The sequence below is a fragment of the Lissotriton helveticus genome, chromosome 7, assembly GCF_964261635.1.
Source record: "Lissotriton helveticus chromosome 7, aLisHel1.1, whole genome shotgun sequence".
NCBI lineage: Eukaryota > Metazoa > Chordata > Amphibia > Caudata > Salamandridae > Lissotriton > Lissotriton helveticus.
This window is the reverse complement of record NC_136068.1, coordinates 84,632,265-84,653,012: the sequence shown is the minus strand read 5'-3', so window position 1 is coordinate 84,653,012 and position 20,748 is coordinate 84,632,265. Positions and strand designations below refer to the sequence as shown.

Sequence of the window (20,748 nt, the reverse complement as noted above, 5' to 3'; positions counted from 1 at the left end):
CCCAGAAGTTGGGATGAGACCCACTCATTATGACTTTAATAAGATCACCTCATCAAGACTTGAGAATCCTAGTAATCATACCACCCAGAATCCCAACAGAATCTCTTCCCCATGACGAGGTATCAGGACTTTGATGACCGCCATATCTCTAAAATCTCATAAAGATCAGGTGTTGGGACACGGACACAATCCCCTCCCAGCGTCCCAATATTATCACCTGCCAGGACTGCATTATGATCACCTCCCTGGATTCCCAAAAAATGTCCACCCTGGATCTCAATGGGATCACCCCTCAAAGACACTTCCTATCCCGGGCGAAAGAGTTCCAGCCTGTGCATCCTCATATCGTTCCAAAACGGTCCCAAATTCCTTCTTCCAAATGGACTCTGCTGTCTGCCGGTCGCTGTGCGTGGCGGGCACTTCGCCTGTCTTCTGGGCATGGGAGCTGCAGAAATGAGAAGTAGAAGGTCAGAATCGGACACAAACACACAACTTCTCATCCACTTCACTGAGCTAAAGATATGTAGAGTAGTTTGAATTTATTTGCTTTTCCAAATAGTGGAAGAATTGTTTGTTTGTACCTTTCCCATCCCTATCTGATTCCCGTAATCCAATTTAACAGGACCTCAAACACACAATATTCCTCCAGACCAGTACCTGATGTTGGAGATGTTCCAGCGGAAATACAAATGTCCTCTATTAGGTCCTCTAACAATCATAAAAAGCCCTTTAATCTGCAATAACAAGGCAGGTCTTGCCTTCATGGAGCTTGTAACATTACCGGACAAAAAGCCTGGACATTTTATAAAGGTGCATTGTGAATGTTCTGAACAGAAGTAAAAAACCAAACACTTGTTTTTAAAGTATGTGCTGTAAGATAATATAAAATGTGGCAAAAAATATTTCATGGTATCATATTTGCTTTTCATTTTCTCTCATACCTTCTTCAACCTTTCAATGGAGCGTCTTACCTCCAAATTCCACTACTCTCACATTTTATACTGCTTTCACTTAGATGACACCATCCTTTTTCTAAAAGCCTGCTTTCCTAAATATGTTGAGTTTATAGCCAATGTACTTGAGGACATCCTAGAATTAATGTCATATCACTGCTTAATATGTTTATGAAATGAGATCGCCTGATGTAATATACATAATCCAACATAGATCAACACATAAGAGTAGTAAAGTGGGATCTTTCAATTATGGATAGCCAGATCTCTTAGCTTCACCTTGGAAGAAAGTAGAAGCCTTCAAGCACACATGAACTCAATGTCAAAGAGAGTACAAGTTTAGAAGAAACCCCCATGTGGAATCAAACAAATTTTAAGTGGACTACAATTTTACGTTAGTAATCCAATATCTCATTCTGCTAAGACTAGACCATGGAAGTTCCCCACTAAGAGCTATCCACATGTTGCATCTAGCTTCCCTCAGAGAGGCCCCCTACCAGCTGCCAAGCTGCACACTGGTGCAAGAAGGTGCAAGTACATCTCGCCTATTTTGTACTTTCTGGAGTGGATCCAGATAGAAGCAAGGTAGCAATCTTTAAACAAGTGTGCACCATGCACAAAGCTGTGTTGTTGGTTACGTCAAACTACCTTGACTAGAAACTGAACACCTCTGTTAGTCAAAACCTCCTTCTGAGCACAGAGAACCTTCTTCTCAGAACACCAAGCTTTAAGATGGGCAACACCTAGGGTGTGGATATACCATCCCTCTAGACATTGGACATTGGACAATTTTGCCACTAAATTCTTTTAAAAGGAGCTAAAAGCCTGCTAATTGAGTGTCACCTCCAATTTTGACTTTCTTTCCATTCTTTTCTATTGTAATTATTGGTATGTGTACTGTCTTTGGAATTATGAAAAGTGCTGCATATTTCCATGCGCTGTAGTCTCTAAATATTGACTGTATTTGAAAATGTTTCATGATAATATAGGAGATTCACTGTGCATATTCTACTCACCCTTGTAACCATATTATTTTTGTATTATAATTTTTACTGGATGGTATTTTTGTATTTCACAGTATTGTATTACAACATATTATACTATGTGATCCATGAAACTATAGGGTATCCATTACTATGCTTTATACAACATAATGAATTAATCAATAAGTAGACTTGATATCTCAGGAAAAGAGAACTTATGAACACAAGGCGGGAGCGTGTTTATGTGGAAACATAGTAAGCAGGAAGTAATGACAAACGTGTAGACAAAAAAGTGAAGGAAATTAAACAAGTCAAATGCTCCTTGGGGCTGGAAATAAAAAAATGATGTATCTATATATGAAACATTTATTGAAATTGGCACAACTTTATGTAGTAATATATATCTAATGATATTATTTATATTTCTTAATTCCTAACTGTTCTAGTTTTTTCATCAAAAAAATGAATTGGTTCAACACTAGAAATTCTAATAATAAATTGTTGTAAAAGGGCACTTTCGACAAGTTTATGCAGAACAGTTTAATTGTTTTATAGACTTTGATTCAGGGTGTTGTTCGTGTGACGGTGGTGATTCACCCTATTCAATAGTCATCACAACGTTTTGTAAATAGAGCGCTTTTTAAATGTTGATATATGTGCACAATTTTTGTGAGGGCCACGGTGGAATAGGTCACAATATTGTTTTGTTGGAGGAAATAATTCTGCGAGAGTAAATACAACAGTGAAGAATCCTCCAGTGAGATTACCTGTAACGTGCTATCCCTGAAGTAGAAATGATTCAGCCGGAGTATTCTCCAGCGGTGCAGGATCCTCTAATGGAATTACCTCCACCGTACCATCTCTCTCGTAGAAGTAATTCTGCAGTAGTATTCTCCACTGGTGCAGAATCCTACAGTAGAATTTCCTCCTCAGTACTATCCCGCTGGTGGAAGTAATTCTGCTGTAGTATTCTCTAGCGGTGCAGAATCCTCCGGTGCGATTACCTCCACCGTACTATCTCTCTGGTAGAAGTAATTCTGCCGGAGTGTTCTCCAGCGATGCAGAATCCTCTAATGGAATTTCCTCCACGTACTATCTCTCTCGTAGAAGTAATTCTGCAATACTATTCACCAGTGGTGCAGAATCCTCCAGTAGAATTTCCTCCTCCGTACTATCCCCCTGGTGGAAGTAATTCTGCTGTAATTCTCTAGCGATGCAGAATCCTCCAGTGAGATTACCTCCACCGTACTCTGGGGCCTCTTATGATTGCGGAATTTCAGCATCCTCCAGGCCGGCGGAAGCCATCGCCGGCCCGGAGGATGCCGAAAAAGCGCAGCGGACCCACCAAAGACCCACCGCCACATTAGGATGGCTGGTGGGTCCTGGTTTCCGTCCGCCGCTTTTCCGCCGCGGTTGGCTTACAAACGCGGCGGAAAAGCTCTAATATGGTGGCGGTGTCTCTCAGACACCGTCCGCCATATTAGGATTGCTGCCAAGATATGCTTTTCCGCGGCGGGTTTACCGCCGTTGAAAAGCATACGGATCTTCACTGCAGGGGCCCGTTGCGGGCCCCCTAGGTGAAGGGGGGGGTGGGGGGTGCACATGGGGGGTACTGCATTTGTATGCAGAAAGCGTCAGGCACCGCGCGGTGCCTGCCACTTTCTACATATAATTGCAATGTAATGCGTGCATTTTTAACATTGCTGCGGGTGCAGCTTGAAGCTGCACCCCCCGCAATGTTAAAAATAGAGGATGTGACCGCCAGGGTGGCGGTCACATCCTAATAGCACAGGAGGGAACGCCGCAGCCCATGCGGACGTTCCCTCATCCTCGCTGATCGCGGACGGACTCAAGTCCGTCCGCGATCATAATCGGCCCCTATATCTCTGGTAGAAGTAATTCTGCCGGAGTGTTCTCCAGCGGTGCAGAAGCCTCCAGTGGAATTTCCTCCTCCGTTCTATCCCCCTGGTGAAAGTAATTCTGCTGTTGTATTCTCTAGCGGTGCAGAATCCGCCAGCGAGATTACCTCCACTGTACTATCCCTCTAGTGGAAGTAATTCTGCGGGCGTGTTCTCCAGTGGTGCAGAATCCTCCAGTGAGATTACCTCCACCATACTGTCCCTCTAGTGGAAGTAATTCTGATGGAGTATTCTCCAGCGGTGCAGAATTCTGCAGTGGAATTACCTCCACAATACTATACCTCCGTTGGAAGTACTTTTGCTGTAGTATTCTCCAGTGGTGCAAAATATTCCAGTGGAATTACCTCCAATGTACATACCCCTCTGGTGGGAAGTGGAAGTAAACCGGAGTGGTGCACAATCATGCATTAGAATTTCCTCCACCGTACTATGCCACTGGCTGAAAACAATATACTGGAGTATTCTCCAGCTGTGCAGAATCCTCCAGTGAGATTACTGCCACCGTACTATCCCTTTGATAGAAGTAATTCTGCCAGAGTATTCTCCAGCGGTGCAGAATCCTCCAGTGAGATTACCTCCACCGTACTATCCCTTTGGTAGAAGTAATTCTGCCGGAGTATTCACCAGCGGTGCAGAATCCTCCAGTGTGATTACCTCCACCGTACTATCCCTTTGGTAGAAGTAATTCTGCTGGAGTATTTTCCAGCAGTGCAGAATCCTCCAGTGAGATTACCTCCACTGTACTATCCCTTTGGTAGAAGTAATCCTGCCGGAGTATTCTCCAGCTGTGTAGAATCCGTGAATGGAATTACCTCCACCGTACTATCCCTTTAGTAGAAGTAATATTGCAGGAGTATTCTCCAGCGGTGCAGAATCCTCCAGTGAGATTACCTCCACTGTACTAGCCCTTTGGTAGAAGTAATTCTGACGGAGTATTCTCCAGCGGTGCAGAATCCTCCAGTGAGATTACCTCCACCGTACTATCCCTTTTGTAGAAGTAATTCTGCCGGAGTATTCTCCAACAGCCAGAATCCTCCAGTCAAATTACCACCACCGTACTACCCCTTTGGTAGAAGTAATTCTGCCGGAGTATTCTCCAGCGGTGCAGAATCCTCCAGTGAGATTACCTCCACCGTACTATCCCTTTGGTAGAAGTAATTCTGCCTGAGTATTCTCCAGCGGTGCAGAATCCTCCAGTGAGATTACCTCCACCGTACTATCCCTTTGGTAGAAGTAATTCTGCCTGAGTATTCTCCAGCGGTGCAGAATCCTCCAGTGAGATTACCTCCACCGTACTATCCCTTTGGTAGAAGTAATTCTGCCTGAGTATTCTCCAGCGGTGCAGAATCCTCCAGTGAGATTACCTCCTCTGTACTATCCCTTTGGTAGAAGTAATTCTGCCAGAGTATTCTCCAGCGGTGTAGAATCCGCTAATGGAATTACCTACACTGTACTATCCCTTTGGTAGAAGTAATTCTGCCGGAGTATTCTCCAGCGGTGCAGAATCCTCCAGTGAGATTACCTCCACCGTACTATCCCTTTGGTAGAAGTAATTCTGCCTGAGTATTCTCCAGCGGTGCAGAATCCTCCAGTGAGATTACCTCCTCTGTACTATCCCTTTGGTAGAAGTAATTCTGCCAGAGTATTCTCCAGCGGTGTAGAATCCGCTAATGGAATTACCTCCACTGTACTATCCCTTTGGTAGAAGTAATTCTGCCGGAGTATTCTCCAGCGGTGCAGAATCCTCCAGTGAGATTACCTCCACCGTACTATCCCTTTGGTAGAAGTAATTCTGCTGGAGAATACTCCAACAGTGCAGAATCCTCCAGTGAGATTACCTCCACCGTACTATCCCTTTAGTAGAAGTAATATTGCAGGAGTATTCTCCAGTGGTGCAGAATCCTCAGTGGACTTACCGCCACTGTACTGTCCCTCTAGTGGAAGTAATTCTGCAGGAGTATTCTCCAGCGGTGCAGAATCCTCCAGTGAGATTACCTCCACCGTACTATCCCTTTGGTAGCAGTAATTCTGCCGGAGTATTCTCCAGCGGTGCAGAATCCTCCAGTGAGATTACCTCCCCCGTACTATCCCTTTGGTAGAAGTAATTCTGCTGGAGTATTCTCCAGCAGTCAGAATCCTCCAGTCAAAGTACCTCCACCGTACTATCCCTTTGGTAGAAGTAATTCTGCCAGAGTATTCTTCAGCGGTGCAGAATCCTCCAGTGACATTACCTCCACCGTACTTTCCCTTTGGTAGAAGTAATTCTGCCGGAGTATTCTCCAGCTGTGCAGAATCCTCCAGTGAGATTACCTCCACCGTACTATCCCTTTGGTAGAAGTAATTCTGCCGGAGTATTCTCCAGCGGTGCAGAATCCTCCAGTGAGATTACCTTCACCATACTATCCCTTTGGTAGAAGTAATTCTGCCGGAGTATTCTCCAGCAGCCAGAATCCTCCAGTCAAATTACCTCCACCTTACTATCCCTTTGGTAGAATTAATTCTGCCGGAGTATTTTCCAGCGGTGCAGAATCCTCCAGTGAGATTACCTCCACCGTACTATCCCTTTGGTAGAAGTAATTCTGCCGGAGTATTCTCCAGCGGTGCAGAATCCTCCAGTGAGATTACCTCCACTGTACTATCCCTTTGGTGGAAGTAATTCTGCCGGAGTATTCTCCAGCGGTGTAGAATCCGCGAATGGAATTACCTCCACTGTACTATCCCTTTGGTAGAAGTAATTCTGCTGGAGTATTCTCCAGCAGTGCAGAATCCTCAATTGAGATTACCTCCACCGTACCTTCCCTTTGGTAGAAGTAATTCTGCTGGAGTGTTCTCCAGTGGTGCAGAATCCTCCAGTGAGATTACCTCCACCGTACTGTCCCTCTAGTGGAAGTAATTTTGCCGGAGTATTCTCCAGCGGTGCAGATTTCTCCAGTGGAATTACCTCCATTGTACTATCCCTCTGGTGGAAGTAATTTTGCTGTAGTATTCTCCAGTGGTGCAAAATCCTCCAGTGGAATTACCTCCAAAGTACATACCCCTCTGGTAGAAGTAATTCTACCGGAGTACAGTCTAGTGGTGCACAATCATGCAATAGAATTTCCTCCACCGTACTATGCCACTGGCGGATAAAAATATACTGGAGTATTCTCCAGCAGCGCAGAATCCTCCAGTGAAATTACCTGCACGGTACTATCCCTTTAGAAGAAGTAATATTACAGGAGTATGCTCCAGCGGTGCAGAATCTTCCAGTGGAATTACCTCCAACGTACTATCCATACGGCAGAGATAATCCTCCAGGAGTGGACTCCCCTGGTGGAGAATTCTCCTGCGGAGGGGTTACCTCTTCCTCCATAAACAGGAGGATTTTTCCAATCCCCCCTCCAGACCAACTCTTAAGACCCCCAGCCAGGAAGAGGAGGAACTTGAACCTGGAAGGTTTTTTAAAGATGTCTCATTTCCCGTCTGTGTGTTCTCTGCCTCACCTCACTCCCCATCACTGCCAGCTAACATGTGTTAAAACTATATGCAAAATATGACAGGCTGGATAACTTTGGAGACAGGAATGTGCCGGGGTCAACCAGGGGGCATTCTCTACTGCACCTGGAGAACTTTCCAGTCGGAAAAACCCCAAAGTGATGGATCTAGTCTGGATCAACACAACTCTGCAGCGTCAGGGTGAAAAAAATGTGCAATTTCATTTGTCTCCCATGCAGCGACAAGCCAAACGTGAAATGAATGGACAGCCTAGAGGCTAAACCAAGCTGGAGACGGTATTAGAAGGTATAAGCATCTGTTCCATGAAATACTAGCCCAGGAAAGCTTTAATGCGTCTCTCTCACAAGAAGAGTTACTGACAGATCCAAAGAAGTGTTAAAGAAAGTCTCTAGCCCGAGAGCGTAGGAGACCCCAAGGGTGTGATTTTGTGAATAAGCAAAATGGAGTAAACTTACTGAAAAGTTGTGGATTACTCAAAAGTGTAAGTAACCTTTGTAATTCAGGCCCTGTATGTCTTTGGGGCAGGCTTGTACCTAGGCTGGTGGGGCTGTGGGAGGGGCACAAAAAAAAAAAATCACTACCACCACAGTGTGACTTTATCTTCCCTTGGGTGTCTTCCAGGAAGCTTCCAATGCAGGAAACTGCACTATCCATTCCTGGCAGTGCTTTCACAGAATGAAAGCAGCGCCAGGATTGGACAGAGCAGGCTCTCCCAGCGCTCCTAAGAGCACTCAAGGCCTGCACTGTCTCTAACCCAGCTGTCTAAGACAGCTAGGTTAGAGAACTTTAAAATGCGCATGTCTGGCTGGCCGTCCCAAGATGGCCGGCTAAACAGACATGCGCATTTTAAGGCACGCAGCTCTCTGATGATGCCCGCCCCGTCCTGACAGTTAATAAATAAAGCGTAGTACCATTTTATTTTTCAGCTCTGGGGCTGAAAAATAAATGAAGGAGCCGCCCCTGCTTGGGGGACATGGGGAGCCTTGGGGAGAGCATGGCTTGGTTCTTAGATCAAAAGCATGAGCTGTAAACAGGCAACTAATGTCATGAAACAATATAATAAAGTCTATAAAATGAAAAAAAAAATAGCTTTCAACATTTCAGTGTCTTAATTAAGTATGTACGATTATATCACTGAAACAAGTGATTTGTTGAATGTAATATTTTTTTTAAACATGAAACTTTAAACAATACATCCATGCCCTGACAACATTGCCACAAGATACTCAATTGCTTTCAGTTTATCATGTTCTCTTTTCATACAGTAGACCTGCCAACTCACAAAATGCCACAGTGTGACACACGATATCGACTGCCTTCACACGGTCACCCGGTGAGGAGCCGAAACAAACTGAAAACCACGGTAAACAGTTGTTTTCAGCTTGTTTTCAGAGGCTTAGAACTGCCGCCATCCATGAACAGGTGAGAAAACACCCCAGGACTTTGCCAACACCTTCAGCATGCTTTGGGGACTGGGTGGGGGCACCAATGCCTTTTCAGTGCTTCTCACATGAGGCCTCTTCCCCTCCAAGACCCCGGCCCCCTTCTCACACTGTGTGATGTTTGATGTAGTTGGCAGGTCTGATATATCCCATGTTGTTATTAACCCATTCGGCGCTGCACATATTTTCGCCCTGTGCGGGCGATTTAAATAGTGGGTGGGATTCGGATGGCCCCCGGACGTCCTCAGCACACGCCCACCGTGACGCATGACATGTTCGCCCTGTGCTGGCGATTTAAATAGTGGGCGTTATTCGGACGGCCCCAGGCCATCCTCCGCACACGCCCACCGTGACTCATGAAGGCCGGGAGCCGTTATGCGCACCGAAGGGGTTAAATGGGGAAGCAATATTATTTTAGATTAACCATATACATGTGGGGGTTTTGTAGAGCTTATGAACTGAATTACATCAACATGCTCTCAAACTGGATGCTTAAGGAAGCAAAGGCCATGGATCACACAATTGGTCCAGTGAGGAACCTACGATTTGAGCCTAGGAATGCTTATTGTTCAGTTCAGAGACTGTAGAATTACATCCTTCTCTCTTCCACTTAACACCAAATGTCAGTGTTTTGTGTTCAGTTACTTCATTATTGTTATTCAAGTAGTTTTATTATGTAGAGTCCAATAAAGACACTTATCACACATTAAATCAAAATGACACCTTATACACATAGGTACACGTGCAAAGTCATAAGATGCAAAGGTGTGCTTTTCTGTTTAGAGTGTTTCTAGACAGTGAAGACCAAACACAGTGACACATCATACATGCCTGAAACCAAGCTGCATTTTGCAATCACAATCCTAAGAAACAAACTGTGAGGTGTCTCCAAGGCCTCTTCATTTTATGGCAATTATTTATTTGTGGTAATTTAGGTGCTGAGCATCTCCTAAAATCCATCATTTTCTCGGGTCAGCCAAGCAAGTAGTCACATTAACATAAAATAGCACCTCCTGCCTTGCTCTATAATGCTGGCTCGGCTGGCATGATTTTAGCAGAGGCGTAACACCTCAGTGACCACAATTAAACAAAATGAAGAGATCTTGGAGCTCCCACAGAGTTTTCTCCTTTGGTATAGCGCTTCAAGGAGAGTCGATGTGCAACGCGACGTCAGTGAAACACGTTCTGTCTGTCGCCATTTAGTTTCCACTTCAAGATCTGGATGGTATATTGGCCAATGGCCCCCCTACTTTAAAATCTGGGTAATAAACCCACTTTTCTCCCATTGTTCTTCCACCCTTGCTCTCTCAATAAAGGTCATATCTGAGACCAGCAGGACCTCTAAGAAAGAGCATCTGGTCAGATGTGGAAGGGGGGGTAGTCTAGGTGAATTCATCAGATGACTCAATTAAATTAATACTCTAAATATCATTTAACTAGTTGCATGAGCATTAAGGGGTGGCAGAAACATTGCACGCAGTTTAAGCATCAATGACTTCATAGGGGAGGACAGTTGTCAACAGCATCTTACTTGCTGCTGAGGATAAGGTAATGGGTAAGGCTTAAAGGCTACAGAGATCACTAAAAGTGAATGGATCCTTAAAGTTCTTGGAGTTCTCTGCCTGTTCATGCCACCACCTGCATGGCGCTTTAAACAACGGGTGGGCCCGGGGGAGTGAACTGCACACCGAGAGGCAGCTGCTGACCCTACCTTACCTGGTTGACCTCCTTCGACCATCTGAAATTCTGGTGGGATGTGAGTTCAATGTACTTTGTCTAACTTCAAGATGCTTCACTGTAGCGACCCCCTGCATCTTTCATGTGCTTGTGAGTAACAACTATGGTGCTTCAGTAATTAATAGTGATTGTGTCCACTTGCCCTCTGTTGATCTGATTACTGTGGCTATTCAGGCTCATCCTACTTCAAGCCCCAAACTTTGTTCAGTTTTTCAACCTCTGGGTGAGGTTACTCTTTTCTTGGAACATCTCAATTCCTGGAAGTTACTACTGATCGGCTTAAGAAGTCGCAAGATGTAGGGCCCACTTTAGAGTTTGGCAGACAGGGTATTCATCACAAACCTGATAGGGTATCCTGCCTGCCAAACTCTTTGTCCACCTGCCCTATTTAGTCTCAGACAGGCCATCATCTTTCCATAGGCCGTGCCTCACTTGCTCTGTCAATTAAAAGCTCACTCCCGGGGACGCGTGAGTGAGCGATACAAAATGGACACCTCCCGGTGAGCTCTGGCATTTTCTAACCCGTTTTTGCCTTTTAATGACAAATTCCTGTCAGAATCTCTGCTACAATGAGGTTGCTGCATTGTTAAAACCAGTACCTGTGATGTGGAGTGGTGTTTCTTTCTCATTTTTGACCAGAAAAAAATGTGTTTTTCATCTTCCAGCTTCTTCTTCCAGCTCTCCCTTCAGGTACTGCCAGGCTTGTTAGTCAGGGGGGTGGAGTGAACATTCAGGAGAGGACCTGGCTTGGGCCTAGTCACTCCCACAGCCCATTTAACTGCTGCACCAGCCATAGTAAGGATTTCTTTACTAACACCATTATATTTTCTCAAGTCTTTTTATTTATACAAATGTAATCCTTAATACAAGAAAATGGATAACAAAAATACTCTTCATAATAAAAGGAGACAGCAGGTTTCACCTCCGCCAATTAAATCAAAAGTGGTAGAGTCATCTGAACCTTCATTATCCTTAATATTAGAAGAAATTCAAGCACTCCGTGCCAATACACATTCAATTGCCTCAGAGATTAAAAATGTGCGAAAAGAAATGGCTAGTTTGTCAATGAAAATCTCTGATAATTCAATTAAAATACGAGATAATAAGGTCAAACTAGAAGCTTTTACCCCACTTGTGGCGAAAATATCACCTTTGTCTACGCGACTTCTAGATACGGAAAATCGCAACAGACAATACAACGTACACATATTTAATTTGCCAGAGGATGTTGAGGGTACCAACTGCAGACTATATTTGGAAAATCTGATTCCTGGCCTCCTACAAATTAAATTTCCAGAAAAATGTGAAATTGATAAGGCACACAGAATTCCTTCTTATCGCAACCCTCAACACACAAACCCTAGACAAATGATCTTTAAAGTTCTCCGGCATCACCATCTGGTTTTAATTAGGAAAGCAGCACGAGAAATCCCTTCATTGATGGTCAATGAAAATAAAATATTTATTCATCAAGATTTTGCCAAGGAGACTGTTTCAATTCACAAAGAATTCACTGCTCTTCATCCTCAACTAAGAAGTTTTGGTTTCAAATATGGTCTTTTTGATCCTTCAACAATGCACATCTGGAAAGATAATCTGTCAAAATCTTTTCATCGTCCTGATGAATTAAGACAGTTTTTGGATCAACAATCACAACACTCCATGGATACTCATGACTCTAATACTTGATTACAGTTAGTCACGTATTTTCTGACAAATTGATGGTTTATTCTTGCATTGGGCTCCAATGGTTCCGGTCATGCTTTTAAAGCGTGTGCGCGTTTTATTCTTGATATTTATGTACTCTGTTTGTCGTTTTTTCACTGTTTTATTTTCTTCCTTTCATTTTGCTGGTTCTGGAGCTACTATTTTCTCATACTCTTTCTCTATTTCTTTCTTTCCTCTTCTTGACCTTTCTCTCTCTTTTTTATTATAGCTAATGTTCACAATATTAAAGTAGTCTCATTAAATGTTAAAGGGTTACGTCATCCAGTTAAGCGCACTAAAAATTCAGATTATTTAGGTAGTTGTAAGGCAGATTTTTGCTTTGTTCAAGTGACTCATATAAACGACAAAATCTTAAATTATATGAAGAAAAAGTGGGTGGATACTATTGTTTCTTCGCCTGCTATGGGCAAAAGAAATGGTGTGGCTATTTTCTTTGCAAAAAAACTACATTGCCAAGTTTTGAGTAAAACTTCGGATGTTGATAGGAGATATATAATAGTTAAAATTAACGTTCATGATTCAGTTATATTTTTACTTAATGTTTATCGCCCTACTGCAGATGATCCTGTTTTTTGGTCTAATATTACTACTGAGGTTCTAAAGTTGGGTAAAGTTCCTTTAATTGTTGGAGGTGATTTTAATGTTATTGCTGACCCATTACTAGATAGATTATCTAGTACTAAATTTCACCCTCCTAAGGGTTTTCCTGCTTTTAAAACATTTATTCAAACTACCAAGTTAGTTGATATTTGGCGACTGCACTTCCCTACAGAAAAATGTTTTACGTTCTTTTCCAACCCACATAATTCTCATTCTAGGATTGATTATTTATTAGTCTCCATACAATTAATTCAATCTGTAATTACTCCTAAGATTGGTAATACTGATATTTCAGATCATGCTTTGATTTCTTTTAAATTCAACTTTTACAAAATAATCTAGATGGCGAATGAATTCTGGAATTGATCTTAATGAACATAATAAACCAAAACTCTTAACTGCCATTCAAGATTATTTCTTACTCAACCCTGAAGGTTCCACTTCTATGGTCAACAGATGGGATGCTTTTAAAGCTCACATTAGGGGATAACTATTTATAATATGGCTTACGAAAATAAAACATTTAGTAAAAATATTAAAAATTTGGAAAAACAAATTGCAAAATTTGAGACACTTTTTATTACCTCCAATGATCTTCAGTATAGAGTTAAACTACAAAAGCTTTGATATGAATTGAACTCAATCCTTAGTAAAAGAGCTGGCATCCAAATTTCTAATTCTAAAGCTAAATTTTGTTTTAATGCCAACAGATCTGGAAAACTTTTAGCTAATTATTTATATATAAAAAAAAGATAAAACTCAAATAACTTCTATTCATGGCCCTAACGGAAAAACAGCATTATCTCACAATGATATTGTTAAAGAATTTTTGGATTTTTACTCTAATCTATATAACAAGCCTGGTATTCATGATGCCTCTTTACTTGACTATTTCTTAACTACATGTGGTTTACCAAAGATTTCACAATCAGATAAAATTGGGATGCATCTACTCATTACTACAGATGAAATTTTATCAGCCATAAAATCTCTTTAAAAAAATAAGTCTCTTGGTCCCGATGGTATTCCAGCTGAGTTTTATAAAGAATTTCTATTACAACTTTTGCCTTATTTATTTCAACTTTTTATCTTTTTTGGTTCTTCAGGAACTACCTCAGGTTCTTTTGCTGATGCTTTCATTATTGTACTCCCCAAACCGGATAAAGACCCCTCTATTGTGTCAAATTATCGTCCTATATCTTTAATTCATCAAGACTGTAAATGATATGTTAAAATACTAGATTAGATTAGCCCCTGTATTGGATTCTATTATACACCCAGATTAATCTGGTTTTATGAAGGACAGATACTCTACAAATAATACAAGATCTTTCTACATGTTATTGAACAATGCTCCACTTTAACTTTACCCTCAGGAATTTTAGCTTTGGATGCTGAGAACGCTTTTGATAAAATTCATTGGCATTTTTTATTTCAGACCTTGTTGTCATTTAATTTTGGTGCCTCATTTATCCGCATGATTTCTGCTCTATATTTTGCTTCCACTGCTCGTTTATTTATCAATGGTTAAGTTTCAAGTCAATTTTCCCTTTTTAGAGGCACAAGACAATGCTCTCCCTTTCCCCACTTTTGTTTCTCATTGGTATTGAACCTTTCCTTACCTCTATAACAAAATGTGATAATATCAAAGGAATCACTATTAAGGATGTCACTATCAAAACCTTAGCCTATGCTGATGATGTGCTTTTATTTATTATTGATACGATATCTTCATTCTCTTCCTTATTAGAAATTATTGCAAAGTATTCCATAGTTTCTGGATACAAACTAAATACTAACAAAACCAAAAATGTTCCCTTAAACATTTTTTGTACTCCTGTTACCTATGGCTGATATTATTTGGCAAAAGGATAAACTGAAATATCTTGGTATTTTATTCTCGTCATTCATAAAAGCAACATTAAACAGTAACTTTATCTTAAATTATATTAAAGAAAAAACGTCTAAATGGTCTTTACTTCATCTCTCATGGTGGGGAAGAAAGGACTCTACTGAAATGACTATTTCTCCTAAAATGTTCTACACCCTTGCCATGATTCCTACTCAATTTTCATTAAAATTGTATACTGATATTGATAGATTTCTTTCCAAATTTCTTTGGAGAAATAACTTACCTCGTATTGGTCATAAAAAATTAAAAAATGCCCAAATTCTATGCAGGATTTGGCTTACCTGACTTTCTTCTGTATCATAAAGCATTTATATTAAAACAAAGTTCCATATGGTGTAATCATTCCTTTTTAAAGAATCCTCCTACTTCTCTTCATATACAGAAATCTATAGTAAATCCATTTCCATTACCCACCTTGCTAACCATGTCTAATAACTCATCATTTTTTCGCCAATCTGCTATCCCTAAATCCACTAAACTAATTTTTAATGACTTGGATTTAATTTTTCTATCTCCTATGTTTAATACTGAAGACTTGTCATTATGGCATAGTACTGTTATTAAATTAAATAGAAATGACAGTTTCTGGCATTCATGGATTAATGCTGGTATTTTTTATCTTAAAGATGTCTATTCCAACAATGCTTTCATATCATTTGAGGCTTTGCAATCAAGATTTAGTTTAACTCAATCTGACTTTATCAAATTTGTACTTGTGTAATTCAATTTTAGACTCTTTTCCTCAGGGTATTCCGTCTAATGTTAAAGCAGATTTAGCTGTATGTATTCAAACTGTTTCCCCGTTATATCATGGTGTTTCTCTTTTATATAAAAAAGTATCTAATTCTCTAGGAAACAATCTAAATATAATCTCAGCATTTAGGAATAATGAGCTCTCACTTTCTTTATCTATTGACACATGGATTGATATTTAGCTTAATAGTATTTCAGGTTGGTTACCTGTTTCGCTTTATCAAACTAATTCTTATATTTATTCAATTGTTTATGGACTTCATTACATTTATTCCGTACTAAACTTCTTCAATCTGCAACATGTTGGCCTGTAAATTATATCCTGGATCGTTACAGCATATGCTTTTTGATTGTCCTTTAGTTTTTAAATTTTGGTCTGATTTTTGGGATATTATAAAAAAGATATTAAATATCCATGATGATGTTTCTTACAAACTGTTAATATGCAAATCTGTTGTGCTTTTGCAAAATGTAACTGACATAGAAGGTAAACTTTTTAATTTTCTTATTTCTGCTGATTTAAAATCCATTACTTTTTGTTGAAAGGATGTTTCGTCATTATCAGTTCATGCATGGTGGTCATGGGTAATTTTTACAAGAAGATGAGCTCAGTTGTCCCTGAATGGGATTAATCATAATGCTAACTTTTTTCAATCTTTTTGGATACCTATTGATATATTTATCTTCTTAATTGTATATTTATAATTGATTTATCTTTTTATTGTATTTCTTCTTCACTTAATATTTATATTTTCTTACCTATTATGATCCACTTGATGTTCTTGTAAATTTTACATTATGGTTAGGTATTATCGCTTAATATTTTTTTCTGTATTGTCTGTATTTGTTGTTTAATATGAAAACTCAATAAAATATTTTGAACTCAAAAGCTCACGCCTGTGGCCTGACTGAGTGTTGGCTGTTGGAGCATCACGTTGATTGGCCTATTTAGGACTGAAGGTCTGATTTACTTTTTCTGCTTTCCGTTAACCGCCGGAACTGGAAAACACAAATAATGACCACCACACCCTGGGGAAAATGTCAGTCATTACTTATTTATTTTTCAAATGCAACTACCACTTTGAGAGGTTTTTTTTGCAAAACAAAAAGTTTAGTGAAAGTCTTTTGAAACCGATGGCAGCCATTCAGTGCAGTTCCTCTGACAGTACAGAGATCGCAGGTGGGCTAGCAATGATCTATAATTTTGGTTCATGACTGTATATCAGAGTGGCAGCCGTAGTGCTCTCTACCAACCCTATCTTAGATCTACTGCCCACCAAACTCTAAATCAGGCCCTTTGGGGCCTTTTTTAATGACTTTAGTGGTTTAAGCGCAGGGCCGCCAATCTGCCGCTCCACTCCAAGACCGCCCATAAAGACCGCATGCCAGACTATGACTTATTTTTACTCTGGCGGGAGGTTCTTTTGAAGTCCCACTGCAATTGGAGTATCAAAGACAATTCCTGCAGGGCATAGACTTTCAAGGAACTGGGGGTGCATGCACACAGGGAGTCACATGTTCATTAGCGCATGCGAACAGCAGCATTGTGATTCGTTTAGAGGAGCCTGTGTGCTTCCTGCTTCCGGGACTTGTCAGGAGGAGAAGCAATGATGGAGGAGAGATGGTGACCATGAAGAGCTAAGTTTTTTAAAATATTTAGTTTTTTCACCCCTCAACCGGCCATTCCCGTTCCCTGCAAGGCACCACTTTAATGGTCTGTAATGGAAGAGCGCTCAGCCACCACGGCTTCTCCAAGTCCCTTGGTGCCCCAATTCCATGGCCTGGGCAAGGTCCACAGAAGAGCCTTTGTTGGTCACAACTCCAGCAACTTTCATTCTGCCCCACCCTCTCAGAGCGGCACATGGCAATAGATTGCACCTCCCTCTTCCCACTCCAGGAAGAGAAGAAGGAGAAGCTGAAGTCACAAATGTACTGCTTCCGCAGAGAGTTTGGGGGTCTGTGGGCTCATCAGACCCTCCAGCACAGCACCGCCAAAGCCGTGCATGGTATGCCCGCCAGATTATGAGTACAACTCGTGTCTGGCAGACTATTCTTTTGCCGTTCCCACGGCAGTGCCCTGAAAACGGGCACCACAATGCGATTGCAAAAGAAGTTCCAGGACAGCATGGACTATGAAGTCCATGCCGTGCTGGAACTTGGGGTGCAAGCAAACAGGGAGGCACATGTTGTGTCCCCCCTGAATGCATCCCTATGCTGGCGAGGGCATAGGGGACCTTAGGGCCCCCTTTGTTTCCCCACCGTCAACCTTTTCATGGCAGACTCACTGCCATGAAAAGGCTGTCAGTGGGGAAACTCGAAATATGCTTGGCGGACCGCGGCGGCCTTGTGTTGCATATTGGACACCCCTGTCGGCTGCGCCACCACTAGGGTGGATGGTCTGAATGGCTGCTTCGGAATAGGGAAGTCAGAGACCTCCAGACTCGTAATCGGCCCCTTAGTTATCAATGTCTTATGTTTTCTACTTGCATAATTGTAAAACATATGTAGACTAAAGGTTCAATGCTAATATGTAAGTGTGAAAACAAGCCTCAGAAATAGACCATATTTTGAGTTCTGCTTTTCACTTCCAACATCCCTGAAAGAATCTGAATATTTCAGCTGCACATCACCTTGAATGAACTGAAAACTTTTTGGGATACCAAGTATCATTATTGCTTCAGACGTGGAAGCCTGGGGAGATGTATACTAATTATAGGTGACAGTTTTGAAAAGGGATCTTATTGAAGATTTGTGAAATTTTAGGAAATATAAGTGACTTAAACTAGCCACTTGCAACAAGCATGTTGAAGACAAAGTGTGGGGTAGGACTTCTCCTACTCTTGCGAGAGTTCAGATTTTGAAACTCCTGAAAACAGGCTAAGAACCTGTGAACTTTGTTTAATAACCCATGTTAACAAGGAATGTGCTGAAGACAGAGATACTACTGGCTCAAATGGGGAGGTTATTAAAAGTGATAATGCATGAGGAGTGAATATTGATTAGGGCAGGTTCTACAAATAAAGGTAAACTGATTAATTTTATCATTTATTTGAGGAGTTTTTTTATAGCATGAGCTTGATCCGTCAAAGTATCAGAGAGCTGACAATTAGCAGACAAGTTATACGTTCAGGTAGAAATTTAATAAGAAATATGGTAATTGGTGATTTAATTGGCTTTTACTGCAGATAAGGCTTTTCAATATTGAGAAGTAACAGTATGGAAATGTTTTATTTTTCTTAACTTATGTGTTTATTTTTGGTGGGAATGTCTCACTGTTAATATAGGGCCTGATTCACAGAACTAACTTAAGACAAAATCCTAAACTTTCTGGTATTCACAGAAGGCACTTACTCTTTTTGGTATTCACAGAAGGCACTTACTTATTTTGGTATTCACAGAAGTTAGGAGTCCTAACTTTAGAACTCCTAAATGCCTTCTGTGAATACCAAAGGTCTTAAAGTTAGGATTTTTCTCAGTAGTAAAGTAAGTAAAGTTCAATACAGAGATATGTAAGCATCTGTCATATAACTTGTTTTATGAAGCAATAAGAGGAATGTTCCTTAAGTCTCATTTCCTTCCGCTTAGTACTGGCTAATAATCATAGAAGCAAACAGCAGTTGTAAGTTTTTCCAGCAAATCAAACCTATCTTTGATAAATATCTTCTTTTAGGAAGCTGTTAAAGACTTCATGTAACAATTATGTTTTTATGTTACTAAAAATAATAAGGCTAAAGGACCATGGGCCTTTTTTGCGTCCGCAAACGGGAGATCCTCCCATTTGCGGCTGCAACAAAGGGCAATAGCATGTACAAATGCTATTTTGCGGGTCACTGACTCGCAAAATAGCATTTAGCGACTTTCACTATTAGGAAGGGGCGTCCCTTCCTACTAGCAAGTCAACATGCTATGTACTGATGTTTTGTAGCAGCATTTGTGGCCGCAAAACACTTGCAGTTTACCACCTACTATAAGTAGGTGGTTAACTACTTGCAAAGGGGAAGGGGTCACCAGGGGACCCCTTCCCCTCTGTGAGTATGTGGGAAAATATTTTTTAAGAGCAGGCAGTGGTCCCTGAGACCTCTTCCTGCCCTTAAAAAAATGAAACTGAAAAGTTAAACTTTTCTTTTTTAAATGCATTCCGTTTTCCTTGTCTCACCTGAGAGGGTCTTCTCCTTGGCGCAGGCAGCCATGCTGCTGCCTCTTTTGTAAACCGCCCGGATGCAGACAGAATGGAAAGTGTCCTTCTTCAGGCCCTCCAGAACAACCATGTGAACATGCCCCGGCACCGTCACCGAGCGAGAGAAGCCCCCAGGAGCTCCGAGCTGCACACTGTACTTCAGAGCCGGCCGCCTGGAAGTGGCCCAAGATGCCACCAGGCTGGAGGAAGTGACGTCCGTCAGCATGAGACTGTGGGGAGGGGGTCTCGGAGGCACAGCTGAGGAGAAGACAGAATGACTATCACTCACAGATCAGGAACTCAAGAACAGCAGTAAGTGAAACATGTTTAAACCCAGAGAGCAGACACCTATTCTACCCACAAATTTGAATAATGAGTTATTTACCTGTAACTAAGGTTCTCCAGAGTTGATGCTGCTTCTGGCTTTCATGGAGTCCCTTTCTTTTTGTAAAGATTTTCCCAGAATATAAATTCCACCTGCAGAGTTGTGCAAAGTTTACAACCAAGTGCTCATGAAGTTTGTAGCCTTTTGTCGGCATAGAATCCCAATAAATGAGTTTTGGAGGTAGAATTGTCGTGGTAAATCTTTTTTTGTGGGACTATTCTGCCTCAAAACTCATGTTTCTTATTTGTGTGCGACTTCTCCTGCTTTCCATAAAAAAATATTTTAGTAATTTTAGTACTATTAAAATAAAACTTAATTGACATCTTGAAGTTGGTAAAGTCCTAATAAAATCCTACTGCAGCAGTTAAAAGCAAGTTGTGCGTTTTCTCACAAGTCTTTATTTATTAACCATCTTCTGTCATCATGCAGAGGAATCCTGGCATGCTATGCTTCAGCTGCTTCACTTCTGTAGGCCATCCAAGACATTTGACCCAAACTGAAACAGCCAATAAGTGAAGTAGGAAATCGAACCCTCAGCCTATGGCTATTTTAGAGTCTGTGAAAGTCAGACCAGGGCAAGAAGTTATGTCGCCCTCAATAAAGTGAACTGAAGGTGCGTCCTCTGCCATCGAACCATTAGAGGCAAGCATGGAGCGAAGTCCCC

General features: G+C 41.3%; 1 protein-coding gene across 1 annotated transcript in view; it reads right to left on the bottom strand.

Moving 5' to 3' along the window:
• Positions 1 to 20,748, bottom strand: part of LOC144766629 (von Willebrand factor A domain-containing protein 1-like) — a 165,557-nt gene continuing 144,809 nt past the window's right edge. The window contains exons 5-6 of the mRNA XM_078650414.1: positions 19,679 to 19,957; positions 1 to 445 (exon numbers count right to left, since the gene is read on the bottom strand). Of these exons, the coding sequence (XP_078506540.1) occupies positions 306 to 445; positions 19,679 to 19,957 (419 nt within the window). The 3' untranslated portion in view covers positions 1 to 305. The remainder of the gene's footprint in view (positions 446 to 19,678; positions 19,958 to 20,748) is intronic.